General features: G+C 44.2%; 1 protein-coding gene across 1 annotated transcript in view; it reads left to right on the forward strand.

The window, feature by feature from the left end:
• Nucleotides 1-24,549, forward strand: part of psmd1 (proteasome 26S subunit, non-ATPase 1) — a 145,903-nt gene that overhangs the window by 35,033 nt on the left and 86,321 nt on the right. The window contains exons 11-13 of the mRNA XM_059944518.1: nt 10,066-10,144; nt 19,429-19,602; nt 21,352-21,463. Coding sequence (XP_059800501.1) covers nt 10,066-10,144; nt 19,429-19,602; nt 21,352-21,463 — 365 coding nt within the window. The remainder of the gene's footprint in view (nt 1-10,065; nt 10,145-19,428; nt 19,603-21,351; nt 21,464-24,549) is intronic.

Consider the following 24,549-nt stretch of genomic DNA (forward strand, 5'->3'; position numbering starts at 1 on the left):
GCCTGGAGCGCGGCTGGCGGGAACCGCCGACGCTACTGGCCCCGGAGCGCGGACAGATGGGCGCTGCCTCTGAACCTGTTTACCACACCGAATGTTCATGAGGAATCTGGTGCTAAAATTTTCGCAGATGACCTAATTCGGGCTCAAGGTTTCGTAAGTATCAGAACAACTACCTCGCTGCGATCTAATGAAACAAACTTTTCTCAGCTGATAACCTCTACAAGGGAGGTGGGTGCGAGCCTGTTGCTCTCTTCGCTTGGTCGCTCTCTCCAGACTGTGACTGCCACGGGCCCGGCACGGGGACCTCTGGCCCTGACCTTGTCCTCTCACCTGACCCACAACCAGCCACACCTGGCCAAGGCATCTGGCGGCGGGCGAGTAGAGGTTGGAGTTTGGGCCGGGAGGCTGTCTAATGAGGCAATGAAGCCCTCAAAACTGCTTCAGTACCCTGAGTCCAAGCACCCTAAACTTAAAGACAAACCTACTGAGTTTTTTCAGCAGAAAAAATGTGAGCAGCGCAGGACAGCAGCTAAGTGCCGAGAGCCGCGAAAACTAATTTCCACTTCCGGGTTGCGGGGTTTTACTTCTGGTCTTTTCTGCCCCCAGTGCGCATGCGTGTAACTAATCAATCTGGAGTCGATCTCACTTTGCACTAAGGCCAAGGTAGGGGATCTTGGGCTTAAAAAGGTTGGTGATCACTAGTCTACGTGATCTGAGGCCAAGTGGAGGGCCAGTGAGGTTGCATCCATTGTGTAGACCTGTTGTGGTGATAGGCTAATTACAGTAGATTCAGTTCCTTGGTTAGGCAGGAGTTGATTATAGTCATTCAAATGAGCTTATTGAAATAGCATCTAGTGTCATTCAGCAACCACAAATAAATATCCTGAGTTACAGTGCATTTCAATACAGGACACCCATGTTGAGAGGTGGAAATTTATTTGAATCTGGAGCTCAGATGCTCAGACAGGTCCTTGGCTTAGTAGGGTCCCTGGATCCTGCAGACACAGGTGAACAGCAGAGAGTTGGGTTTAGAGTTGAAACATGCCTGTATCTTCCATAGTGCTTCTCTTGAGCTCCAAGACTTCTGTTGACTGAAGCTGCAGGCAGTTACTTTTAATAAATCCTGGGAACTGTTGGTAGGGCTGTAGCTGATACAGGTTGAGCACCACTTATCTAAAATGCTTGGGTCCAGTAGAGTTTTGGAATTTGGAATATTAGCATCTATATAATGAGATGCCTTGGGGATGAGACCCAAGTTTAAATGTACAATCCATTTACAATGCATATACAGTACAGTTTATACATATGCCCTGAAGGTAGTTTTATATAATTTAAATATTTTTGTGCATCAAACAATAATGTGTACATTGAACCATCAGAAATGTAAGCTATCCCTACCGCGGGTGGTGGTTTGGCATCACCATCATTCCTAATTCTGAATTTATGTGCTACCAGTAAGCAGTCTTTCTCTTGCATTTGTTATTCATACATATGTACTGACATGGCCATTCAGCGTGCTGTAGCGCCTCATTTCCTAGCGTATCCGAACCGACTCACAATGAGATAGCCTACGGGGGTTTGCGAGCACAGAGCTTTGGAGCCTCTTCGCCATGGGGGGCCGGTTGACAGAGGCTTAAAAGTGAGGCTGAAGTTTTCGAATAAAGTTTTTCCTTCGACTGCAGTTACCGACTCCGTGTCGTAATTTTAGCGCTGCTTGTAGCACGCCGCTACAATTGGTGACCCCGACGGTCCAAATGATTTTTGGACCAGAAATGACCGACGCCGCCTCTGTTCATGCGGTTTCGTTGAAACTGCCGGGTTTCTGGACACAGCGCCCGGACCTATGGTTCCAGCAAGCCGAAGCCCAATTCCACGTTCGCCGGATCACCTCAGAAGACACCCGCTACTACTACGTGGTGGGCTCCCTCGACCAGGACACAGCTGCCCAGGTCGCGGAGTTTGTACAGTCGCCCCCGGCAGACGGCAAGTACACGGAATTCAAAGCCCTGCTCCTTAGGACTTTCGGACTCTCACGGCGCGAGCGGGCTGCCCGTTTACTGCACCTGGATGGCTTGGGCGACAGACCTCCATCGGCTTTAATGAATGAGATGTTGTCTCTGGCCGAGGGACACACAGGCCTCATGTTTGAGCAGGCATTCCTGGAGCAGCTGCCCGAGGACATACGCCTGCTGCTGTCCGACGCGGATTTCAGTGACCCCCGGAAGGTGGCAGCCCGGGCGGACTTGCTGTGGAACGCCAAAAAGGTGAGCGGGGCGTCCATCGCACAGATCTCCCAGCCACGCTCCCGGCAGCAAACCAGTCCAGGCCCGGCCGCAGAGCCCGCTAACCCCCGGCCCAATGACCACTGGTGCTTCTACCACCAGCGGTGGGGCGCAGAAGCCCGCCGTTGCCGCCCGCCCTGCAAGTTCCCGGGAAACGCCAGGGCCAGCCGCCGCTGATGGCTACGGCGGCTGGCCATCGGGATAGCCTCCTGTATGTGTGGGATAGCAGGTCGGGACGCCGGTTTTTGGTCGATACTGGGGCTGAGGTCAGCGTTTTACCTCCGACGAGTTACGACACCCGCAGCAGGGCACCGGGTCCCCCCCTGAGGGCCGTGAATGGCAGCACAGTAAGGACCTATGGCACCCGTCAGGTGCAGCTACAGTTCGGCCCCAGCCAGTTCACGTGGGACTTCACACTGGCCGCCATAGCCCAACCGCTTCTGGGTGCGGATTTTTTGCGAGCTCACAGCCTGCTGGTTGACCTGCCCAGGAAGAGACTGGTACACGCCGAGACCTTTCAGACTTTCTCCCTGGGCGCGGCCCAGTTGCCAGCCCCTCACCTCGGCTCCATCACGCTGTCCGACAACGATTTCACCAGGGTCCTGGCGGAGTTCCCATCGGTTCTGGCACCGCAGTTCACAGCAGCCATGCCCAGGCACGGCGTACAGCACCACATCCCGACACAGGGACCACCCCTCCATGCCCGTGCTCGGCGGCTTCCCCCGGACAAGCTCCGACTGGCGAAGGAGGAGTTCCAGAGAATGGAGGAATTGGGGATCATCCGGCGGTCCGACAGCCCCTGGGCTTCCCCCCTGCACATGGTGCCCAAAGCGACGGGGGGCTGGAGACCGTGCGGCGACTACCGCAGGCTGAACGAGGCTACCACACCGGACCGCTACCCTGTGCCGCACATTCAGGACTTTGCGGCAAACCTGCATGGCGCCCGGATCTTCTCCAAGGTCGACCTTGTCCGAGGGTACCATCAAATCCCGATGCATCCTGACGACGTCCCCAAAACGGCTCTCATCACCCCGTTTGGCCTCTTCGAGTTCCTCCGCATGCCGTTCGGCCTGAAGAATGCCGCACAGACGTTCCAGCGGTTAATGGACGCGGTGGGACGGGACCTGGACTTCGCGTTCATCTATTTGGATGACATCCTCATAGCCAGCGGCAGTCGTCAGGAGCATCTGTCCCACCTCCGTCAACTCTGCGCCCGACTGAGTGAGTACGGTCTTACAATCAACCCTGCCAAATGCCAGTTCGGACTTGATACCATTGACTTCCTGGGCCACAGGATTACTAAAGACGGGGCAACCCCTCTGCCCGCTAAGGTAGATGCGGTCCGCCACTTCCCCCGACCCACCACGATCAAAGGCCTTCAGGAATTCGTAGGTATGGTCAATTTCTACCGCCGCTTCCTCCCTTCAGCTGCCCGGATCATGCGCCCCCTGTTCGCCCTGATGTCGGGTCCGAGCAAGAACATTACCTGGGACGAGGAGTCCGCCGCCGCTTTCGTTCAAATGAAGGAAGCTTTGGCTGACGCCGCAATGCTAGTATATCCCAGAATGGACACCCCTACCGCCCTCACAGTGGACGCATCAAACACGGCAGTCGGTGGGGTGCTGGAGCAGCTCATCGCAGGTCGCTGGCAACCCCTGGCGTTTTTCAGCAAACACCTGCGGCCACCCGAGCTCAAGTACAGTGCTTTTGACCGGGAACTGTTGGCGCTCTACCTGGCAATCCGGCATTTCAGGTACTTCCTAGAAGGCCGGCCCTTCACCGCGTTCACGGACCACAAACCGCTTACCTTTGCGTTTACGAAAGCATCCGACCCCTGGTCATCCCGCCAGCAACGCCACCTGTCCTACATCTCTGAATACACAACGGATGTCCGGCACGTCTCGGGTAAGGACAATGTCGTGGCGGATGCGCTCTCTCGCCCTACCGTTCATGCCCTTTCCCAAGGGGTAGACTTTGAGGCACTGGCAGAGGCACAGCAGGTAGATGAGGAGATTCCGAGTTACAGGACTGCAGTCTCTGGTTTGCAGCTCCAGGACTTCCCCGTGGGCCCAGGTGAGAGGATCCTACTCTGTGACGTCGCCACCGGCCGGCCCCGTCCGGTCGTCCCCGCAGCCTGGCGGCGACGTGTTTTCGACTCCATTCATAACTTGGCGCATCCCTCCATCCGGACAACTGTCCGGCTGGTTTCCAGCAGGTTCGTTTGGCACGGTCTCCGCAAACAGGTCAGTGAATGGGCCAGAACGTGCATGCACTGCCAGACGGCCAAGGTTCAGCGGCACACCAAAGCCCCACCGCAGCAGTTCCATCCCGCCCACCGGCGTTTCGACCACATTCATGTGGATATCGTGGGCCCCCTGCCAGTGTCGCGCGGAGCGCGTTACCTCCTGACTATCGTGGACCGGTTCACAAGATGGCCAGAGGCGGTCCCGCTCACCGACACCACCTCCGAATCTTGCGCCCGAGCCCTGCTCGCCACCTGGATATCCCGCTTTGGTGTACCAGCCCACATTACCTCCGACAGAGGCGCCCAGTTCACCTCCAGCCTGTGGTCAGCTATGGCCAGCCTTTTGGGGACTCAGCTGCACCACACCACTGCCTACCACCCACAGTCGAACGGGCTAGTGGAGCGTTTCCACTGTCACCTGAAGTCGGCCCTCATGGCCCGCCTGCGAGGAGCCAACTGGGCGGACGAGCTTCCCTGGGTCCTTCTCGGCATCCGCACAGCGCCCAAGGACAACCTGCACGCCTCGTCGGCCGAGTTGGTATACGGCGCGCCCCTGGCCGTCCCCGGGGAGTTCCTACCAGCCCCGAGGGGGCAAGAGGAAGAACCCGCTGCAGTCCTGGGCAGACTTCGCGAGAAGCTCGGTAACCTGGCCCCCATACCCACGTCACAGCATGGGCGGCACCCGACCTGCGTACCCAAAGACCTACGGAACTGTAAGTTTGTGTTTGTACGAAGGGGCGGGCATCGGCCGCCGCTGCAGCGGCCATACGAGGGGCCGTTTACGGTGCTCCGGAACAACGGGTCCACGTTCGTGCTGGACGTTGGGGGGAAGGAGGAGGTTTTCACGGTGGACCGCCTCAAGCCGGCCCATGTGGACCTGGCGCAACCGGCCGAGTTTCCGGCGCCTCGGCGCAGAGGCCGACCTCCCAAGCAGGTTCTGGCCCAGGCTGTGGACATTGGGGGGTGTATCGCCGGTTCTGGGGGGGGGGTTATGTAGCGCCTCATTTCCTAGCGTATCCGAACCGACTCACAATGAGATAGCCTACGGGGGTTTGCGAGCACAGAGCTTTGGAGCCTCTTCGCCATGGGGGGCCGGTTGACAGAGGCTTAAAAGTGAGGCTGAAGTTTTCGAATAAAGTTTTTCCTTCGACTGCAGTTACCGACTCCGTGTCGTAATTTTAGCGCTGCTTGTAGCACGCCGCTACAGTGCTAGATTTTCCTCAGTGACGATCTTGGCAAATTCATCAATGAATTTCTCCACTGCTTCATGATCAGCAGATGCTTTATCACCAGAAATCTTTTAAAATTAAATGCTATCCCTTTTCTTAAATTTCTCCAAACAGCTTGCTGAATATTCACAATTAACTTCAATTTTTAGTTTGGCACGATAGACCTTTGCTTGTTTATGTTCACTCCGCTGATGAGTCCATTGTTTCCACTCATGATGGAGATCTTCATTTTTCACTTTATGTAGTATTTTTCAATTTTTCATTAACTTTTATTCATTGCGTATGTGAGGTAATTTCTCAGAACTGTCTGTGGTGTGCAGAGACCTGTGCATCACCTGGGAACCTTCCTAGTGCTTTGTGGAATTTTCCATTAATGACATCATGTCAGCGCTCAAAAAAAAATTTAGAATTTCAAAGGTTGTTGGATTTTGGAATTTCGGTTTAGGGGTGCTCATAATGTGCTACAGTACTAATAATGTGGCAAGTAGTCAGATGAGACGGAAACTGATTTTGAGAGCCGGATTAGTTGTGTTTGTGTGATACATATTTAAATACATTTAATAAAAATTGTGTATTGATTTTTTAATTATATTATTTTTGTTAGTTTTCCTGAAGCTTAGTGAAACATGAGTGGATTTTCATAAGCTATCGTTGGCAATCTGGTAACTGCACCATGAAAGGCTCTGCTTTTTTTCTGGGCCTAGTTTGCCACCGTGGGGACAATGTACTTAGAAACCTGCTACAAGAACAGGCAACCTTGGGCATTTTGGTCACCTGAAATTCTGGGTGGTTGTTGTTGCAAAATTCTTAATATACTGTATTGTTGCCAAACTCTTAATATACTGTAGAGTGGAAAAGCATGGCGGAATAGAGGGCAATTTTTGTGATATTACTTTAGTTTTAGAACAGCACAGAAACAGGCTATCTTTACCCCTCATAATTTTGTATACCTCTATCAAGTCTCCCCTCAATCTTCTATGTTCTAGGGAATAAAGTTGTAACTTATTCAGCCTTTCCCTGTAAATCAGGTTCTCAAGTCCTGGCAACATCCTTGTGCAGAGAAAATTTACTTTTTCAATCTTATTTACATCTTTCCTGTAGTAGATGACCAAAACTGGATACAGTACTACAAATTAGGCCTCAAAATAACATCCCAACTCCTGTATTCCCAATTCCAACTCAAGTACATTGACTTATGAAGGCCAATATGTTAAAAATTTTCGTTACCACTTTCTCTTTATGTGTGATGCCACTTTCAAGGAATTATGGATCTTTATTCCCAGATCCCTCTGTTCTACTAAACTCCTCAGTGCCCTACGCTCACTCTGTAAGACCTACCCTGGTTGGTCTTCCCAAAGTGCAACACTTTACACTTGTCTCCATTAAATTCCATCTGCCACTTTTCAACCTTTCTTCCAGCTGGTCCAGATCCCACTGCAAGCTTTGATAGTCTTCCTCACTATCCACTATAACCTCAGTCTTGGTGTCATGCTCAAATTTGGTGATCCAGTTTACAGCATTATCCAGATCATTGATATAGATGACCCAGCACTGGTTCCTGTGGCACACCACTAGTCACAGGCTTCCAGTCAGAGAGGCAACCATCTACAACCACCTCTGGCTGCTTCCACAAAGCCAGTGTCTAATCCAATGTACTACCTCATTCTGAATGCAAGCAACCTCCCATGCAGGACATTGTCAGAGTGCTTGCTGAAGTCCATGTAGACAACATTGTCTTCAACTTTTGGAGTAACTTCCTCGAAAAACTATAAGATTTGTTAGATGCAACTTGCCACGCACAAAGCCATGTTAACTATCCCTAATCAATCCATGTCTATTCAAATACTTGTATATCCAGTTCCCTTAAAATACCTTCCAGTAGCTTTCACACTACTGATGTCAAGCTTACTGGCCTATAATTTCCTGGCATATTATTATTGCCTTTCTTAAGTAATGGAGCAGCATTAGCTATCCTCCAGCACCTCACCCATGGCTAAGGATGTATTAATAACTCTGCTTGGGCTCCTACAATTTCTCTATTATCCTCCCACAGGGAGCATCTTGTCAAGCCCTGGGGATTTATCCATCTTAATTTGCTTCAAGAGAGCAAACATCTCTGTAATCTGTATAGGCTCCATGATCTTGCTGCTGTGTTGCTCCACATATATAGAATCTGTTCATCTCATGAGTGACTACAGATGCAAAAAGTAACATTTAAGATCTCCCCCACTTTTTTTGGTTCCATGCATAGATTGTCACACTGATCTTCCAGAGAACCAATTTTGTCCCTTGCTGTCTTTTTGCTCCTAATAGATCTGTAGCAGCCCTTGGGATTCTCCTTCAACTTTTCTGCTAGAGCAATCTCATGTGTTCTTTTAGCTCTCTTGATTTCCTCCTTAAGTGTTCTCTTGCTTTTCTAATACTCCAAGTACCTCATTTGTTCCTTCCTGACTAAACCTGCTATGCCCCTTATTTTTCCTAACGAGGATCTCAATATCTCTCGATAACCAAAGTTCCATAAACCTGTTATCCTTGCCTTTTATTCTTACAGGAGCTTTGTACTCTCAAAATACCATTTTTGAATGCCTCCCAGTGACTATGCACACCTTTGCCAGAAAACAACCTATCCTAATCCTCACTTGCTAGATCCTTTCTGATAACATCAAATTGGCCTTTTTCCAGGACCAGACCTACCCTTTTCCAAGTTACTTTGAAACTGATGGTATTATGATCACTACGTACAAAATGAACTTCAACACAAACTTCTTTCATCTGCCCTGTCTCATTCCCTAATAGGAGATCTAGTATCACACTCCCTATTAAGGACTTGGAGTAAAGAAAGTTTCCTGAACACATTTAACACATTTTACCATCCAGCCTTTTTAGCAGTGTTGGAGTTCCAGCCAATATGTGGAAGTCAAAATTACTTGTATCACAATCTTATGTTTATTGTAATAGTCTGTGATCTCTGCAAATTTGCTCTTCTAAATCCTTCTGATTAATGGGTGATCTATAATTTATATTAATGTGTCATACCTTTCTTACTCCTCGGTTCTACCCATAAAGCCTTATTAGACAAGCTCGTCAGTCTGTCTTGACTGATTACTGCTGTGATATTTTCCTTGACGAGTCATGCCATTCCTTCCCCTTTATTCTTTCCCACTGTATGATGTCTAGAACAAAGGAAGCCTGGAACATTGAGCTAGCAGTCCTGCCCTTCCTTCAACCAGGTCTCACTAATGGCTATAATGTCATGATTCCACATGCTGATCCATGCCCTAAGCTCATCCACCTTTTCAACAATACTCCTTGCTTTGAAATATATGCAACTCAGAGCATTAGTCCCACTATATTCAATTTTCTGATTCCTGACCTTGTATGTAGGCTTAACAACATCTTTCATCACAATCACTCCACTTCCTGCTAGGATATTGGTCTCCCTCCAGTTCAAATGCAAACCGTCCCTTATGTACAAGACAAATCTTACCCGGAAGAGAGGCCAGTGATCCAAGAATCTGAAGTCCTCTCTCCTGCACCAACCCTTAGTTATGTGTTAAACTGTGTGTACTTCCTATTTCTGGCCTCACTAGCACATGGCACAGGTAACAATCCTGAGATCACAGACTGGGGGTCTTGTCCTTTAACTGATCACCTAACTCCCTGAACTCACTTTGCAGGACCTTGTCATCCATCTACCCATGTCACAGGTACCAATGTGGACCATGACCTCTGGCTGCTCACCCTCCCACTGTGGACTCGATCCAAGATGTCCCTGACCCCGGTACCTGAGAGGCAGTAAACCATCTTGGAATCTTGTTCTTGTTTTTGTTTGCTGAACCTCCTTTCTGTTCCCCAAACAACAAATCCTCAATTACTATAGCTCTTCTCTTCTCCCCTTTCCCTTCTTGTTTTGCAAGAAATTTTAGTGAATTTTTCAATATAGTCTATTCCAGATTGTGGAAAATCTGGTAGAAAACAGTTCAATTTCAGTGTGTCCTTCATAAGGGTTTTTATTCCATATTGTCAAGTTAGAATTTTGCCAAATCTTCTGCTTTGCTTTTAAGTTTTATTTGTCTAATACACTGTGGCTTCAGATAAAGTGACAGTTGAGTTTAACTGGTGGGTTGTTTAAACTACAGTATACAGGCTGTAACTGAAAGTTTTCTGATTCTTAATTGGAGCATCTTACATGTGGTAATGTCGATACCACAGTCAATCTTTGCATCTGTAGATTAGAAAATAATGATAAATTTAAAAAATGTAGAATTGATGATAATAGGAAGGTTGACATCTGAAATTTGTTTTTTAGAGAGAATCTTGAGTGGTTGGCAAGAGCTACCAACTGGGCTAAGTTTACAGCAACAGCCAGTCTTGGAGTCATTCATAAGGTAATGACTTGTATTCTGAAAGTACAGTGTGCTTTTGTTGAACTAGTCTATTTGATTTTCTTTTTCATTCATATCATAATATTTCTGTATTTTACAGAAAATTCACTATATACAGTTTATAGAAGGTACTTTTGTAACATTCTTTCATGTTTCAGGATTTATTTTTCATTTGTTTAGTTCTGGCCAAATTGAAATTAGTAGAATTAAATGGATGTTTCCAGAATGTTCTTAAGTATAAATAGCTCTTGTAGTTAAACTTCTCATTTTAATCAGTGGCCACAGACAACAGGTCCACCTCTTCTGAGATGATATGTTGCAGATATAAGCAGAAAGTTATAAACAGCAACATGAGAGTACATTGAAATGCAGGCTCTGTGAAGTACTCAATCTTTAGAAAGGAAATAAGATTATGAAACCTATTAATACTGCTATGAAATAAATCTAACAGAAAATGCTTCCAAAAAGAACTCTTTGTTCCTTAGACATGTTATAGGATGAACTATTTATTCCAGTGTTCAACAATGGACATATTTAAATACAAGTAGGTGAAGATAACGATATGAATGGCATCTACTGCAAAATTCAGTAATATTCCAGATTTTTTGATCTGCAATGAAGGCAATTGGTTACGTTGATGTATGATTCAATGGATAAACGTATCGTGCCCTAGAATAAGTGAATTTTGATATGCAGTGGCAGAATATATTTAGAAAAGGGACAACATTCCTGTTTATTGTCTGAAATGAGTGATTAACGCAGCTAGATCATGTGGAGATTATTTAATAATAAATTACAGCAATTCTAGCTGAAAAAATACATAGCTCCAAAATACTAGTAAACATGAAAATATTAACCTTCTGTTTAGTAATTAAAAAGGATTGAACTATATGAGCCATAAATTAGTTTTCTCTGGATTTCCAGTAAGGTATATGTTGCAGTTGTCTGATATTTTATTGTAATTATTGATTTAGTTGAATGTTATTCTTTGGGAGTGTCCCCGAACAGACACTTTTGAGAAAGGATCAGGATGATCAAAGCTTAGAAAAGTTCCCTTTTTTGAGTCAAGATGAGGTGAAGTTAATTGTGTTTCACTGGGGCAAGAGTAAATCTGAGCCTGAGCTGTCTAATTTAACCTCTTTGATAATCACTTCCAAAATGTTTTCAAGCGAGTGTCACTTAAAGATAATGAACTTTAAAGTTCAACCGTCCTGCACTTTTTCTATACTACATCAACAACTGCATTTGTGCTGCTTCCTGCACCCATGCTGAACTCGTCGATTTCAATCACTTTGCCTCCACTTTCCACCCTGCCCTCAAATTCACCTGGTCCATTTCTGACATTTCCCTCCCCTTTCTCCAGAGTCAGCTTATCCACCAATGTCTATTATAAACCAATGGACTCTAACAGCTACCTGGACTATACCTTGTCCCAAATAGCTACACCATCTCCTCTCAATTCCTGATCTCAAGATGAGGCTTTTCATTCTACAAACCCCATTTCCAGAAAAGTTGGGATATTTTCCAAAATGCAATAAAAACAAAAATCTGTGATATATTAATTCACGTGAACCTTTACTTAACTGACAAAAGTACAAAGAAAAGATTTTCAATAGTTTTACTGACCAACTTAATTGTATTTTGTAAATATACACAAATTTAGAATTTGATGGCTGCAACACACTCAACAAAAGTTGGAACAGAGTTAAAATGAGATTGAAAAGTGCACAGAATATTCAAGTAACACCGGTTTGGAAGACTCCACATTAAGCAGGCTAATTGGTAGCAGGTGAAGTATCATGACTGGGTATAAAAGTAGCATCCATCAAAGGCTCAGTCTTTGCAAGCAAGGATGGGTTGTGGCTCACCCCTTTGTGCCAAAATTCATGAGAGAATTGTTAGTCAGTTCAAAAGGAACATTTCCCAACGCAACATTGCAGAGAATTTAGGTCTTTCAACATCTACAGTACATAATATTGTGAAAAGATTCAGAGAATTCAGAGACATCTCAGTGCGTAAAGGGCAAGGTCGAAAACCACTGTTGAATGTGTGTGATCTTCGAGCCCTCAGGCGGCACTGCCTAAGAAACCGTCATGCTACTGTGACAATTATAGCCACCTGTGCTCGGGAGTACTTCAGAAAACCATTGTCACTTAACACAGTCCGTCGCTGCATCCAGAAATGCAACTTGAAACTGTATTACGCAAGGAGGAAGCCATACATCAATTCTATGCAGAAACGCTGGCGAGTTCTCTGGGCCCGAGCTCATCTCAATGGACTGAAAGACTGGAACCGTGTGCTGAGGTCAGATGAGTCCACATTTCAGCTAGTTTTCAGAAGAAACGGGTGTCGAGTTCTCCGTGCCAAATATGAAAACGACTGTCCTGATTGTTATCAGCAAAATCCAGCATCTGTGATGGTATGGGGGTGCATCAGAGCCCACGGCATGGGTGAAGGTACCATTGACTCTGAGGCGTGTATTAGGATTTTAGAGAGACATATGTTGCCATCAAGGTGACGTCTCTTCCCGGGACGTCCATGCTTATTTCAGCAGGACAATGCCAGACCACATTCTGCACGGGCTACAACAACGTGGCTTTGTAGACACAGAGTGCGTGTGCTTGAATGGCCTGCTGCCAGTCCAGATCTATCTCCTATTGAAAATGTATGGCGCATCATGAAGAGGAGAATCAGACCACTGACTGTTGAGCAGCTGAAGTCTTATATCGAGCAAGAATGGACAAAATTTCCAATTGCAAATCTACTACAATTAGTATCCTCAGTTCCAAAACGATTAAAAAGTGTTATTAAAAGGAAAGGTGATGTAACACAATGGTAAACATGCCTCTGTCCCAACTTTTGTTGATTGTGTTGCAGCCATCAAATTCTAAATTTGTGTATATTTACAAAATATAATTAAGTTGGTCAGTAAAACTATTGAAAATCTTTTCTTCGTATTTTTGTCAGTTAAATAAAGGTTTACGTAAATTAACATATCACAGATTTTTGTTTTTATTGCATTTTGGAAAATATCCCAACTTTTCTGAAATGGGGTGTGTAGAATGAAGGAGATGTCTTCCTTTTACAAAGAAAAGGGCTTCCCTTCCTCCACCATCAATGCTGCCCTCAATCATATTTCTTCCATTTCATGCATGTTTGCTCTTACCCCATCCTCCTGCCACGCTACCAGGGATAGGGTTCCACTTAACTTCATCTGCCACCCCACCAGCACATAGTTCTCCGAAACCTCCACTACCTCCAGCTGGATCCCACTACTAAACACATCTTTCCCTCCCTTCCCCACCCCCCAACTTTCTGCTTTCTGCAGGCATCGCTCCCTACACAACTCCCTTGTCCATTTGTCCCTCCCCACTAATCCCACTGATCTCATGCCAGACACTTATCCTTGGAAGCAGAACAAGTGCCACACCTGCCCCTACACCACCTCCCTCACTGCCATTCAGGACCCCTAACAGTTCTTCCAGGTGAGGCGACACTTCACCTGTGAGTCTGTTGGGGTCATGTACTGTGTTCGGTGCTCCTGGTGTGGCCTCTTGTATATTGGTAAGACCCGACGTAGATTGGGAGACTGCTTGCTGAGCATCTACACTCCGTCCACCATAACAAGTGAGATCTCCCAATAATTCTACTCCTGTTCCCATTCCGATATATCCATCCATGGCCTCTTCCATTGCTGGGATAAGGCCTCACTTAGGTTGAAGGAACAACACCTTGTATTCCATTTGAGTACCCTCCAACCTTATGGCATGAACATCGATTTCTCAAACTTCCAGTAATGTCCCCCCTTCACCATTTCCCATCCCTTTGTCCCTCTTTCATGTTACCTCCTTGCCCGTCCATTGTCTCCCTCTAGTTCTCCTCCGCCTGCCCCCCTTTTTTCCCCTTTCGTCCATGGCCTTCTGTCTCTTCTGTCCATGTAGGGACCAACGATGTAGGTAAGGTGAGTGAGGGGGTCCTGCTTAGAGAGTTCAGGGAGTTAGGAGTGAAGTTGAAAGACAGGACCTCCAGGGTGACAATCTCGGGATTGCTACCTGTGCCACGTGTGAGTGAGGCGAAGAATAGAATGATTATGCACATTAATACGAGGCTGAGAGCATGGTGCAGGAAGGAAGGGTTCAGGTTTTTGGATAATTGGTCTTTGTTCCAGGGACGTTGGGATCTGTTTCGAAGGGACAGTCTACATCTGAACCGGAGGGGTACTAACATTCTTGCAGGAATGTTTGCCAGTGCTGCTCGGGGGGGTTTAAACTAGATGTGCAGGGGGCAGGGATCCAGAATACGAGAGAAGATGATATGTTGAAGGATAAGGGACAGGTGGGGAATACACGTTTCCCAAATATTAATTGTGTAAAGGAGAAAGGTGAGACAGATCATGTGTTGGAAAAGTTACATGTATAGAGGGTTGGTCAGAAGGAGCATGGGGTTAAATGTGTAGAAGGTTTGGGTGATCTTGAGAAGTCATCAAAATTCAAGGTGCAATTAGCCCGATGAAAGTTCAAGGAGCTGGGTTAGGTACAATAGACAGTGTTTTAAGCAAAGAGAGGAGGAATGGGCTAAGAATTCTATACTTGAATGCGCGTTGTGTCAGAAGTAAGACAGAAGAGCTTGAAGCTCAGCTGAAAATGGGGAACTACGATATTGTTGGGATAACGGAGACATGGCTGCAAGGGGATCAGGCCTGGGAATTGAGTGTACCAGGGTATACATGCTATTGTAGAGACAGAAATATGGGAAGAGGGGCTGGGGTGGCCCTGTTGGTGAGGAATGAGATTCAGTCCTTAGCAAGGGGTGACTTGGGAACAGGGGAAGTAGAGTCTGTGTGGATTGAGCTGAGGAACAGTAAGGGTAAGAAGACCCTAATGGGTGTTGTGTACAGGCCCCCAAACAGTAGCGTGGATATTAGGTACAAGTTGATTAGGGAGTTAACATTGGCATGTGCTAAAGGTAATGCAGTCATTATGGGAGATTTCAACATGCAGGTGAACTGGGAGAATCAGGTAGGTGCTGGATCCCAGGATAGGGAATTTGTGGAGTGTCTAAGGGAGGTATTTTTGGAACAGCTTGTGCTTGAGCCAACCAGGAACGAGGCTATTTTGGACTTGGTGATGTGTAATGAACAGGAATTGATAAGTGATCTTGAAGTAAAGGAGCCATTAGGAAGTAGTGATCATAACACGATAAGTTTTTATCTACAATTTGAGAGGGATAAGGGCAGATCAGAGGTGTCAGTGTTGCAATTAAATAAAGGAGACTACGGAGCCATGAGGGAAGAGCTGGCCAAAGTTTCCTGCCAGGGCATCTGCCCATTTAAGACAGTGGATCAGCAGTGGCAGATATTCTTGGGCATAATACAAAAGATGCAAAAGCAGTTCATTCCAATGAGAAGGAAGGATTCAAAGAGGGGGAAGAGGCCACAGTGGTTGACAAAGGAAGTCAGAGATTGTATAGCATTAAAGAAAAAGAAGTATGACAGGGCTAAGATGAGTGGGAATACAGATGATTGGGAAAGTTTTAAGGAACAGCAGATCTTAACTAAAAAAGCAATACGGAGAGAAAAAATCAGGTATGAGCTCAGTCTAGCCAGGAATATAAAAGGGTATAGCAAAAGCTTTTTTAGCTATGTGAAGAGAAAGAAGATAGTTAAGAACAATGTTGGCCCCTTGAAGAATGAATTGGGAGAAATTGTTATGGGAAACAGGGAAATGGCAACAGAATTTAATGCGTACTTTAGATCTGTCTTCACCAGGGAGGACACAAGCAATCTCCCAGATGTATGGATGGGCCAGGGTCATAAGATATCAGAGGAATTGAAACAGATTGACATAGGAAAGAAACTGTGATGAGTAGACTGATAGGACTGAAGGCTAATAAATCTCCGGGTCCAGATGGTCTGCATCCGAGAGTTCTAAAAGAGGTGGCTCAGGAAATTGCGGATGCATTGGTAATCATTTTCCAATGTTCCTTAGATTCAGGATCAGTTCCTGAAGATTGGAGAGTGGCTAATGTTATCCCACTTTTCAAGAAGGGAGGGAAGGAGAAAACAGAGAACTATCGCCCTGTTAGCCTAACGTCAGTCGTGGGGAAGATGCTTGAGTCCATTATTAAGGACGAAATAGTGGCATATCTTGATGGCAGTAATAGGATTAGGCCAAGCCAGCATGGATTTACCAAGGGCAAATCATGCTTGACTAATCTGTTGGAGTTTTTTGAGGGTGTAACAAGGATGTTAGACGAGGGTAAGCCAGTGGATATAGTGTACCTAGATTTTCAGAAGGCATTCGATAAGGTGCCACATAGGAGATTGGTGAGTAAAATCAGAGCTCATGGCATTGGGGGCAGGGTTTCAACATGGATAGAAAACTGGTTGGCAGATAGAAAGCAAAGGGTAGCAGTTTCTACAAAGGGTGTTTCTCGGACTGGCTGGAGGTGACTAGTGGAGTACCACAGGGCTCTGTATTGGAACCACAGCTCTTTACGATTTATGTCAATGATTTAGATGAGGGCATTGAAAACTATATCAGCAAGTTTGCTGACGATACTAAACTGGGTGGCAGTGTGACATGCGAAGAGGACGTTAGGAGAATACAGGGAGACTTGGATAGGCTGGGTGAGTGGGCAGATACTTGGCAGATGTCATTCAATGTGAATAAATGTGAAGTTATCCACTTTGGAAGCAGGAACAAGAGGGCAGAGTATTGTCTGAACGGTGTAGAGCAAGGGTGGGCAAACTTTTTGACGAGGGCCACAAAGGGTTCTAAAATTTGACAGGGGGGCCGGACCAGGAGCAGATGGACGGAGTGTTTTGGTAATAAAACCTCATAAGAGAAAATAAAATATCATGAGATATGTAGAAAACATGTGCTTTAATTTCAATTGAAAATGAACAAATGCATTACAACAAAATATCTGTCTTTGAAGTCCCATGGTATTTAGCTATTTATTGAAATGACTTTTAAAACACTGAAAATTAAATGAATAAAATAAAGCTTTTTTTAATAGTAACAGTTATTATTTTAAAGCACTGAAAATTCTGTTTTCCTTCAAGATATTATCATCATCACTATCCTCCTGTCTTTATTTCAAAAACGGTAGGAGATGCTGGTCTACTAATTCAATTGTCCCCTGTGCCAAAACTCAACAACGACCAGCACAAGGACTGAACAGTGACAGCACGCCAGTATGCGGAGCGAGTTATTTGATCTGGAGCGCATTTTTTTTATTTTGAGAACGTATGTGCACCTGCGCACTACTCATGTCCATTACTTAACAGAAATGACATGTAACATGTAAGGCTTATTGAAAAAAATATTTTCAAATGCATTATTTACATAACACAACGAAGATACTTATTTTTAATTTCAGTGGGAACAGTGTTGTTGGTCTCCCTTTTTAGCCAGCGCCTCAAAGTCTGGATTTAGTTTTGTTGTGGCGATTCTCAGGATGGGTCTGAGGTGTTGATCAGTTAACTTGGATCTGTGGCTGGCTTTGTTGATGTTCATGATGCTGAACGCCTGTTCACACAAATAGGTCGAGCCGAACAAAGAGGAAAGCGCAAATGTGGAGTAATACGCTGCACCTCAGTGTATATAGAGTGCGTCATTTATTGGGAAAACACCAGAATTGTGGGGAAAAAACGTTAACAAGGTTTATTAATATAATTTCATCGTTCTGCGGGCCGGATTAAAAAGCTTGACGGGCCGCATATGGCCCCCGGGCCGTAGTTTGCCCATGCCTGGTGTAGAGTTAGGTAAGGGAGAAATGCAAAGACTAGTTCATCAGTCAATGAAGGTGAATGAGCAAGTGCAACAGGCAGTGAAGAGGGCAAATGGAATGTTGGCCTTTATTACAAGGGGAATTGAGTACGAGAGCAAGGATGTCCTTTTGCATTTGTACAGGGCCCTGGTACAGTTTTGGTCTCCAGGTTTAAGGAAGGACATTCTGGCAATTGAGGAAGTGCAGCGTAGATTCACTAGGTTGATTCCTGGGATGGCAGGGCTGTCTTACGCAGAGAGATTGGAGAGATTGGGCTTGTACACACTGGAACTGAGGAGATTGAGAGGGGATCTGATTGAAACATTTAAGATAATTAAAGGATTTGATAGGATTGAGGCAGGAAATATGTTCCAGATGTTGGGAGAGTCCATTACCAGAGGGCATGGATTGGGAATAAGAGATCAGTTATTTAAAACAGAGTTGAGGAAAAACTACTTCTCCCAGAGAGTTGTGGGGGTCTGGAATGCACTGCCTCGGAAGACGGTGGAGGCCAATTCTCTGGATGCTTTCAAGAAGGAGCTAGATAGATATCTGATGGTTAGGGGAATCAAGGGATATGGGGACAAGGCAGGGACTGGGTATTGATAGTGAATGATCAGCCATGATCTCAGAATGGCGGTGCAGGCTCGAGGGGCCGAATGGTCTACTTCTGCACCTATTGTCTATTGTCTTTCACTAATCAACTTACTAGCTCTTTGCTTCATCCCTCCCCCTCCAAGTATCATCTATGGCCTGGTGTTTCTCTCCCCTTCCCCCACCTTTCAAATCTACTCCTCAGCTTTTTTTCTCCAACCTTGCCAAAGAGTTTCGGCCCAAAATGTCAGCTGTACTTTATTCCATTGATGCTGCCTGGCCGCCTGAATTCTGCCAGCATTTCGTGTGTGTTGCTCGGATTTCCAGCATCTGCAGATTTTGTCTTGTTTCTGAAGTTCAAAACATTTTTGCATAGAATTGCACAGTCAGATGACTCTTTCTATGAGTTTTTAAAAAAACTTTCTTTATAATTGTGATGTGGAACCTTCACGTCATCAGCTAGTCAGTAGCAATCATGAATGACCTTGGTGATTAGACTACTCAAAAATATTAATGCAAAATAGCAAAGATCTCTTTGTTACTGAGATCTCCCATTTTTGGTAAGCAGCTGAATTTTTGCCATTATTTTTGCACCTTTAATGGAATACCAGAAATTACGTCTGATACTACAACTGTCTGTTACTTACATTCCACATTTTATCTTGTTGGTACAAAACAATAGATTTAGCATTGACTACTTGCATTATCATTTCTCAGTACACATGCATTTTGTCTTTTAAAGTCATATGATCTTTTAGCATACCAGTGCTGCATTTTGTCATTGCATACATTGTTTAATTTGTTCAAGGAAGTAGTTGAAGCTTTGTATTCCTAGCAAGATTTTCTAATATTTGCAAGGTTTGCATTTTTTCTAATATTTTCCTGAAATCTGTACTCCTGAAATTTTGTTTCTTTCCAAGGGTCATGAAAAGGAAGTATTACAGTTAATGGCAACATACTTGCCCAAGGATTCCTCACCTGGGTCAGCTTATCAGGAAGGAGGTGGTCTATATGCCCTTGGTCTCATCCACGCAAATCATGGTGGTGACATAATAGAATATTTGCTGAACCAGCTGAAGAATGCAAGTAATGATGTAAGTGCTAAATATAGCTACAATCTGTGAACTTTTGAGAACAGAGTTTTGATCTGGGCACAATTATAACAACATAAGAAATGTGAACAAGTGTAATTATTTGGTCCGAGTTTGTTCTGCCATTCAGTAAGAACTTAGCTGAAATTATATCAGACTAACTTCATGCTCATGATTCCTTCACTGCATATCTAAAAAAAATATGTTTAACTTGTTTGCAGTGACATAGGTCTCCCATTCTCCTGGGTGGCAAATTGCAGAGGTTGACCATCCTCTGGGTGGATATATTTCTTCACGCTCTGAATGGTTGATCCTTTGTTCTGACACTATAGCTTCCTTCTTCTAAGCACATAGCCAAAGGAAACATCAGCTCTGATTCCACCTTTTCCAGTTTAAGAATTTTGTGCCTTTTATTAAGATCAATAAGGTACACATTTATGTTTCTACAAACTGTCCCTTCTGACAGACTATTTATCTCACTTTTTTAAGCATAAGACACTATTCTTATCAGAGCCCTGCCATCTTCCAGCCTATCAATGAGCCATATTCTCACTACTCTGAATTTACTTGTACTGAGCCAATTTGTGTGTGACTTGGGTAGTAATTATGACATTATCAATTTTCTATAACTTTTCTTTAGTCCAACACTGGAACCACAGCCTTTGTTGGTTCCCATGTGAACCATGACAAATGGATCTTTCTTTTCCTCTGTAAGTTTATATTGAGCCCCCCAGAACAAATGTTCTTAAACTTAAAATGTTCATAAGGGCATAATCACAGCTGTTAAGACTTCCATCTGTAGATGCAGAGAATGGTGTCTATTCTTCTAAAAGTCCTTATTGTGTTCCTATACACTTCTCTTGCTTCAATGGCCCCCTTTGCCCAAGTGCTGTGATCAGTTTTTTCATCCATCTTACAGTCTCTTTCATCCAGATACCCTGTGCCCTTATCGTAGATCTCTTTACCTTTCTTACTTATACTCACCTTATCCTGTCCTGTTTGATTGGAGCATTCCAGAATACTTAATCTAAGGGCAGTGACTGGCTTCTGGAATAGTGTCCAAGTAATGTTGCTTTCATTTAACATTGCATCACAGTGCCCAGATTTCATTCTGAACTGGTGTTCCTTGAACTACAGACTTGATCACCATGAATTCCATTGGTTTTCATCAGCTCCCACTTATCCACAGCTGCAACATTATCACTTAGCCTGCCATGCTGTCTTCATATATCATGTAGTTATTGAGTGTCACCATTTCTCTTCTCATAAAAGTCCTTTGTAGATTCTGTGTTCCACAGATTCTGCAGTCAGGCAACTCCCTGTGGAAACATTATCAGTCCCAAAAAACTTCATTCATTTGGCTTTACAGTAGTTCAGTGTTGGTTATTAACACACAGATGGCTTTATGTGTGCAATAGTGGCATGTGTAATCCAGTGAACTATTTGAGATTTTTTGGCCTATTTTCAGTAGCAAACATTACAATTTTTTTAACATGAATTAATATTTCTGAGCTTGATCAACATGTTCTCTGCACACAAAGCTCAAATTATTTTCACTTGCTAGTTGAATATGTGTCCATAGTTAGTTATTTAGTTTACTTGCTAGTAGTTGTAGTTCAGCATTTCTAGACTAGATTATAAAAAGTTTGTAGTTTTCAATCTGCTTTTTAATCTATGCATTTGTTGTGAGTAAAGCTTATGTTTTATGTGTAGCAAGAAAAGACTGATTTTACTGTATCTTTTTGCATATAGATTGTACGTCATGGTGGATGCCTTGGTCTTGGTTTGGCTGCATTGGGTACTGCTCGACAGGATGTCTATGATCTGCTCAAAACAAATCTATATCAAGATGATGCAGTTACTGGTAAGGAAGAGATGAATACCAGTCCCAATTAAAGTTGTAATTTGTTCAAAGACCTGTATGGAGTTAGTAGTACTGACCATTGCATGACTAAATGTCTTTTGATTTCTATTCTAGTGACCCTGAATTCTGTCCTTATCTTTCCTTTTCCCTCTCATTCCAAATAATGAAGAAATAATCATCTCAATGATTATTGCAATGTAGGTTAGACAAATTTTTGGATAAGCACAGTCATTTTCTACTAGTGATGTAAAATTTGTGGTTAGTCTTAATATGGTTGGCATGTACTCATCAGGAAGAGTATAGCACATAAATAGGCCCTTTGGCTCATGATGTTATGCAAGACTAATTAAATTAGTAATTAAAAGCTAAGCTGAACTACTCCCTTCTGTCTTATATAAGTCTATATCCCTCCTTTATCTGCATATTTCTGTGCCTATCTAAGAGCCTCTTGTACTTCTGGCAGTCCATTCCAGGTACCCACCACTCTCTGTGCAAAAATAAAACTTGTCCTGTACATCTTGTTTGAACTGATCTCCTCTCGCCTTATATTTATTTATTTTTTATTTTTATTCAGAGATGCAGTACAGAATTGGCCCTTCAAACTGCACCGGCCAGCAGCCCCTGATTTAACACTAGCCTAATTGTGGGGTAATTTACAATGAGCAGTTAACCTCCTGACTGGTACAGCTTTGGACTGTGGGAGGAAACATGAGGATCTGGAGAAAACGCATGCTTTCCATGGGGAGGATGTACAGACTCCTTAGATGATGTTAGAATTGAGTTGTAATGGAGTTGTGCTAACCACTAAGCTATCATGACAGAATGCATACCCTCTAGTATTAAATATTTCGATCATAATAAAAAGATACCAGCTGTCTGCTCTATCTATGTCCTCATAATCTTAAAATTTTTTTTGGCAAACACGAAACTTTCTCGGCCCGAAACGTCGACAGCACTTTTCCCTATAGATGCTGCTTGGCCTGCTGTGTTCCACCAGCATTTTGTGTGTGTTGCTTAAAATTTTTTTATTTGGTCTTACCCTCAGCCTCCACTATTCCAGAGAACACAACCCAAGTTTATCCAACCTGTCTTCATAGGGTATGCCTTCTAATACAGGCAGCATCTTGGTAAACCTCTTCTGCGCACTCTTTCTCTCTCCTCAAAGTCTGACACTTTTTCTATAATGGAGTGACCAGAACAGACCACAGTACTCCCATTGCAGCCTGACCAGAGGTTTATAATCCTGCAACATAACTTCTTGAATTTTGAACTCAATAAAAGGCAAGGATGCCATACACCTTTGCTACCTATCACACTGTGCAGCCACTTTCAGGGAGCTATGGGCTTGGACATCCTTCAGTGCATCAGCACAGTTGAGGGCCCTGCCATTAACAGTGTATATTGTTCCTTTACATTTGATCTTTCGAAGTGCAATATCTCACACTCGTCTGGATTAAACTGAATCTGCCATTTCTCTGTCCATATCTGCAACTGATCTATAGCTGTATCCACTGGCAATCTTCTATATTATTTCTATCATATGTGAACTTACTAACTCATCCACGTATTCATCCAAATAATTTGTATATCACAAACAGCAGCGGTCCCAGTACCGATCCCTGAGATACAACCATTAGTCACAGTCCTCTAGCTGTAGTAAGTCCCATCAATCACTATCATCTGCCTTCTATGGCCAAGGTGACTCCAGATCCCCACACATGGATCCCATGCATCCTAATATTCTGTATAGTGTATCATATGGGACCTTGTCTAGCACCTTACTGAAATCCATGTGGACTGAATCTATAGCCCTACCCTAATCAGTCACCCTTTTTACCTTAAAAATAACTCAACTATAGTAAGGTGTGGCTTGCCTTGCACTAAATTGTTTCTAATTGCTCATTAATCCTGTCCATAAGAATCATCTCCAATTTCTTCCATACCACTGAGAGTCACTGCTCTACTGTTACTAGGATTATCCTTGTTTCTCCTCTTAAATAATGGAATAATATTAGCTACTTAGTTAGATTTCTGGGACTTCATCTGGAGCTAGAGAAGACTTGAAGATCTTGGGCTGGTGCCAACAATCTTATCTCAATAACCATCAATCTTATCTCAATAAACATTTCAATAAACAGGTATATATCCCATCAGACCCTGGAGATTTAGTTTCCTTAATGTACAATAAGAGACCCAATGCTATCTCATTCTTTATCTCAAAATGTCTTAGCATGTTGGCTTGCTGCATACTGACATTACTATCCTCCACATCCTTCTCCTTGTTAAATACCATTTCAAAGTACTCATTTAGGACTCCGTCTATATCCTCTGCCTCCAAGTACATGCTACTCTTATGAATGTAGAATGCTTTGGAAAGATTGCAAATATTATATGATTTACTTAGAGTTTTATTCAGTATACAGTCCCTTTTTTTAAATGCATCATAACTAGATTGTTTTCAAGTTTGCAATTACATTCTTAAATCATAGCTTTGATCACAATGCTGCAGTTTCTGTAGAGTAATCTCCCATTGTCAACCTGAAATTATTAACCTGCTCAGCTGAGGAAAAACACCAGACACAAAATTACCTCTGAAATGGTTTTTATTCAGAGAGGAGTTCACAGCCCCACGCACTTCAGGCGTAAGGTAGCCAACTCCCAATTTGTCAGTTTACAAAGGTCATACTTGTACCCAAAAGCGGGGTACTACATTCCCAAATATGGTTACCAATTCAAATTCATCAATTAATTGGAAATTGCATAGCTAAGCATAGGTGAGTTCCACCCTCTTTCCCTCAGGCAATGTTTTGTTGACAGGGGTGCATCGGAAGGGCTGATTGACACGATCCCTGTGTGGGAAAATGGTAAAGAGCAAGGAGACACTGGTGGGGTGGGGATAGCAAACGATGGTTGTAGTGCCATACAGTCGTTTGTGCACGTTTTGGAAATAATTATCACTTAAACCCCAAGGAGGATCTTTCAAGGGTGGGGCCTTTGGGGAAACCCCAATCTCTTTTCTGCCTTGAAATGTCCCCCTTCGATCTCTTTAGGAGTTTTGGTTCCTCGTCCAGCCGTCCCTCAACCTT

The sequence above is a fragment of the Hypanus sabinus genome, chromosome 2 (assembly GCF_030144855.1).
Source record: "Hypanus sabinus isolate sHypSab1 chromosome 2, sHypSab1.hap1, whole genome shotgun sequence".
NCBI lineage: Eukaryota > Metazoa > Chordata > Chondrichthyes > Myliobatiformes > Dasyatidae > Hypanus > Hypanus sabinus.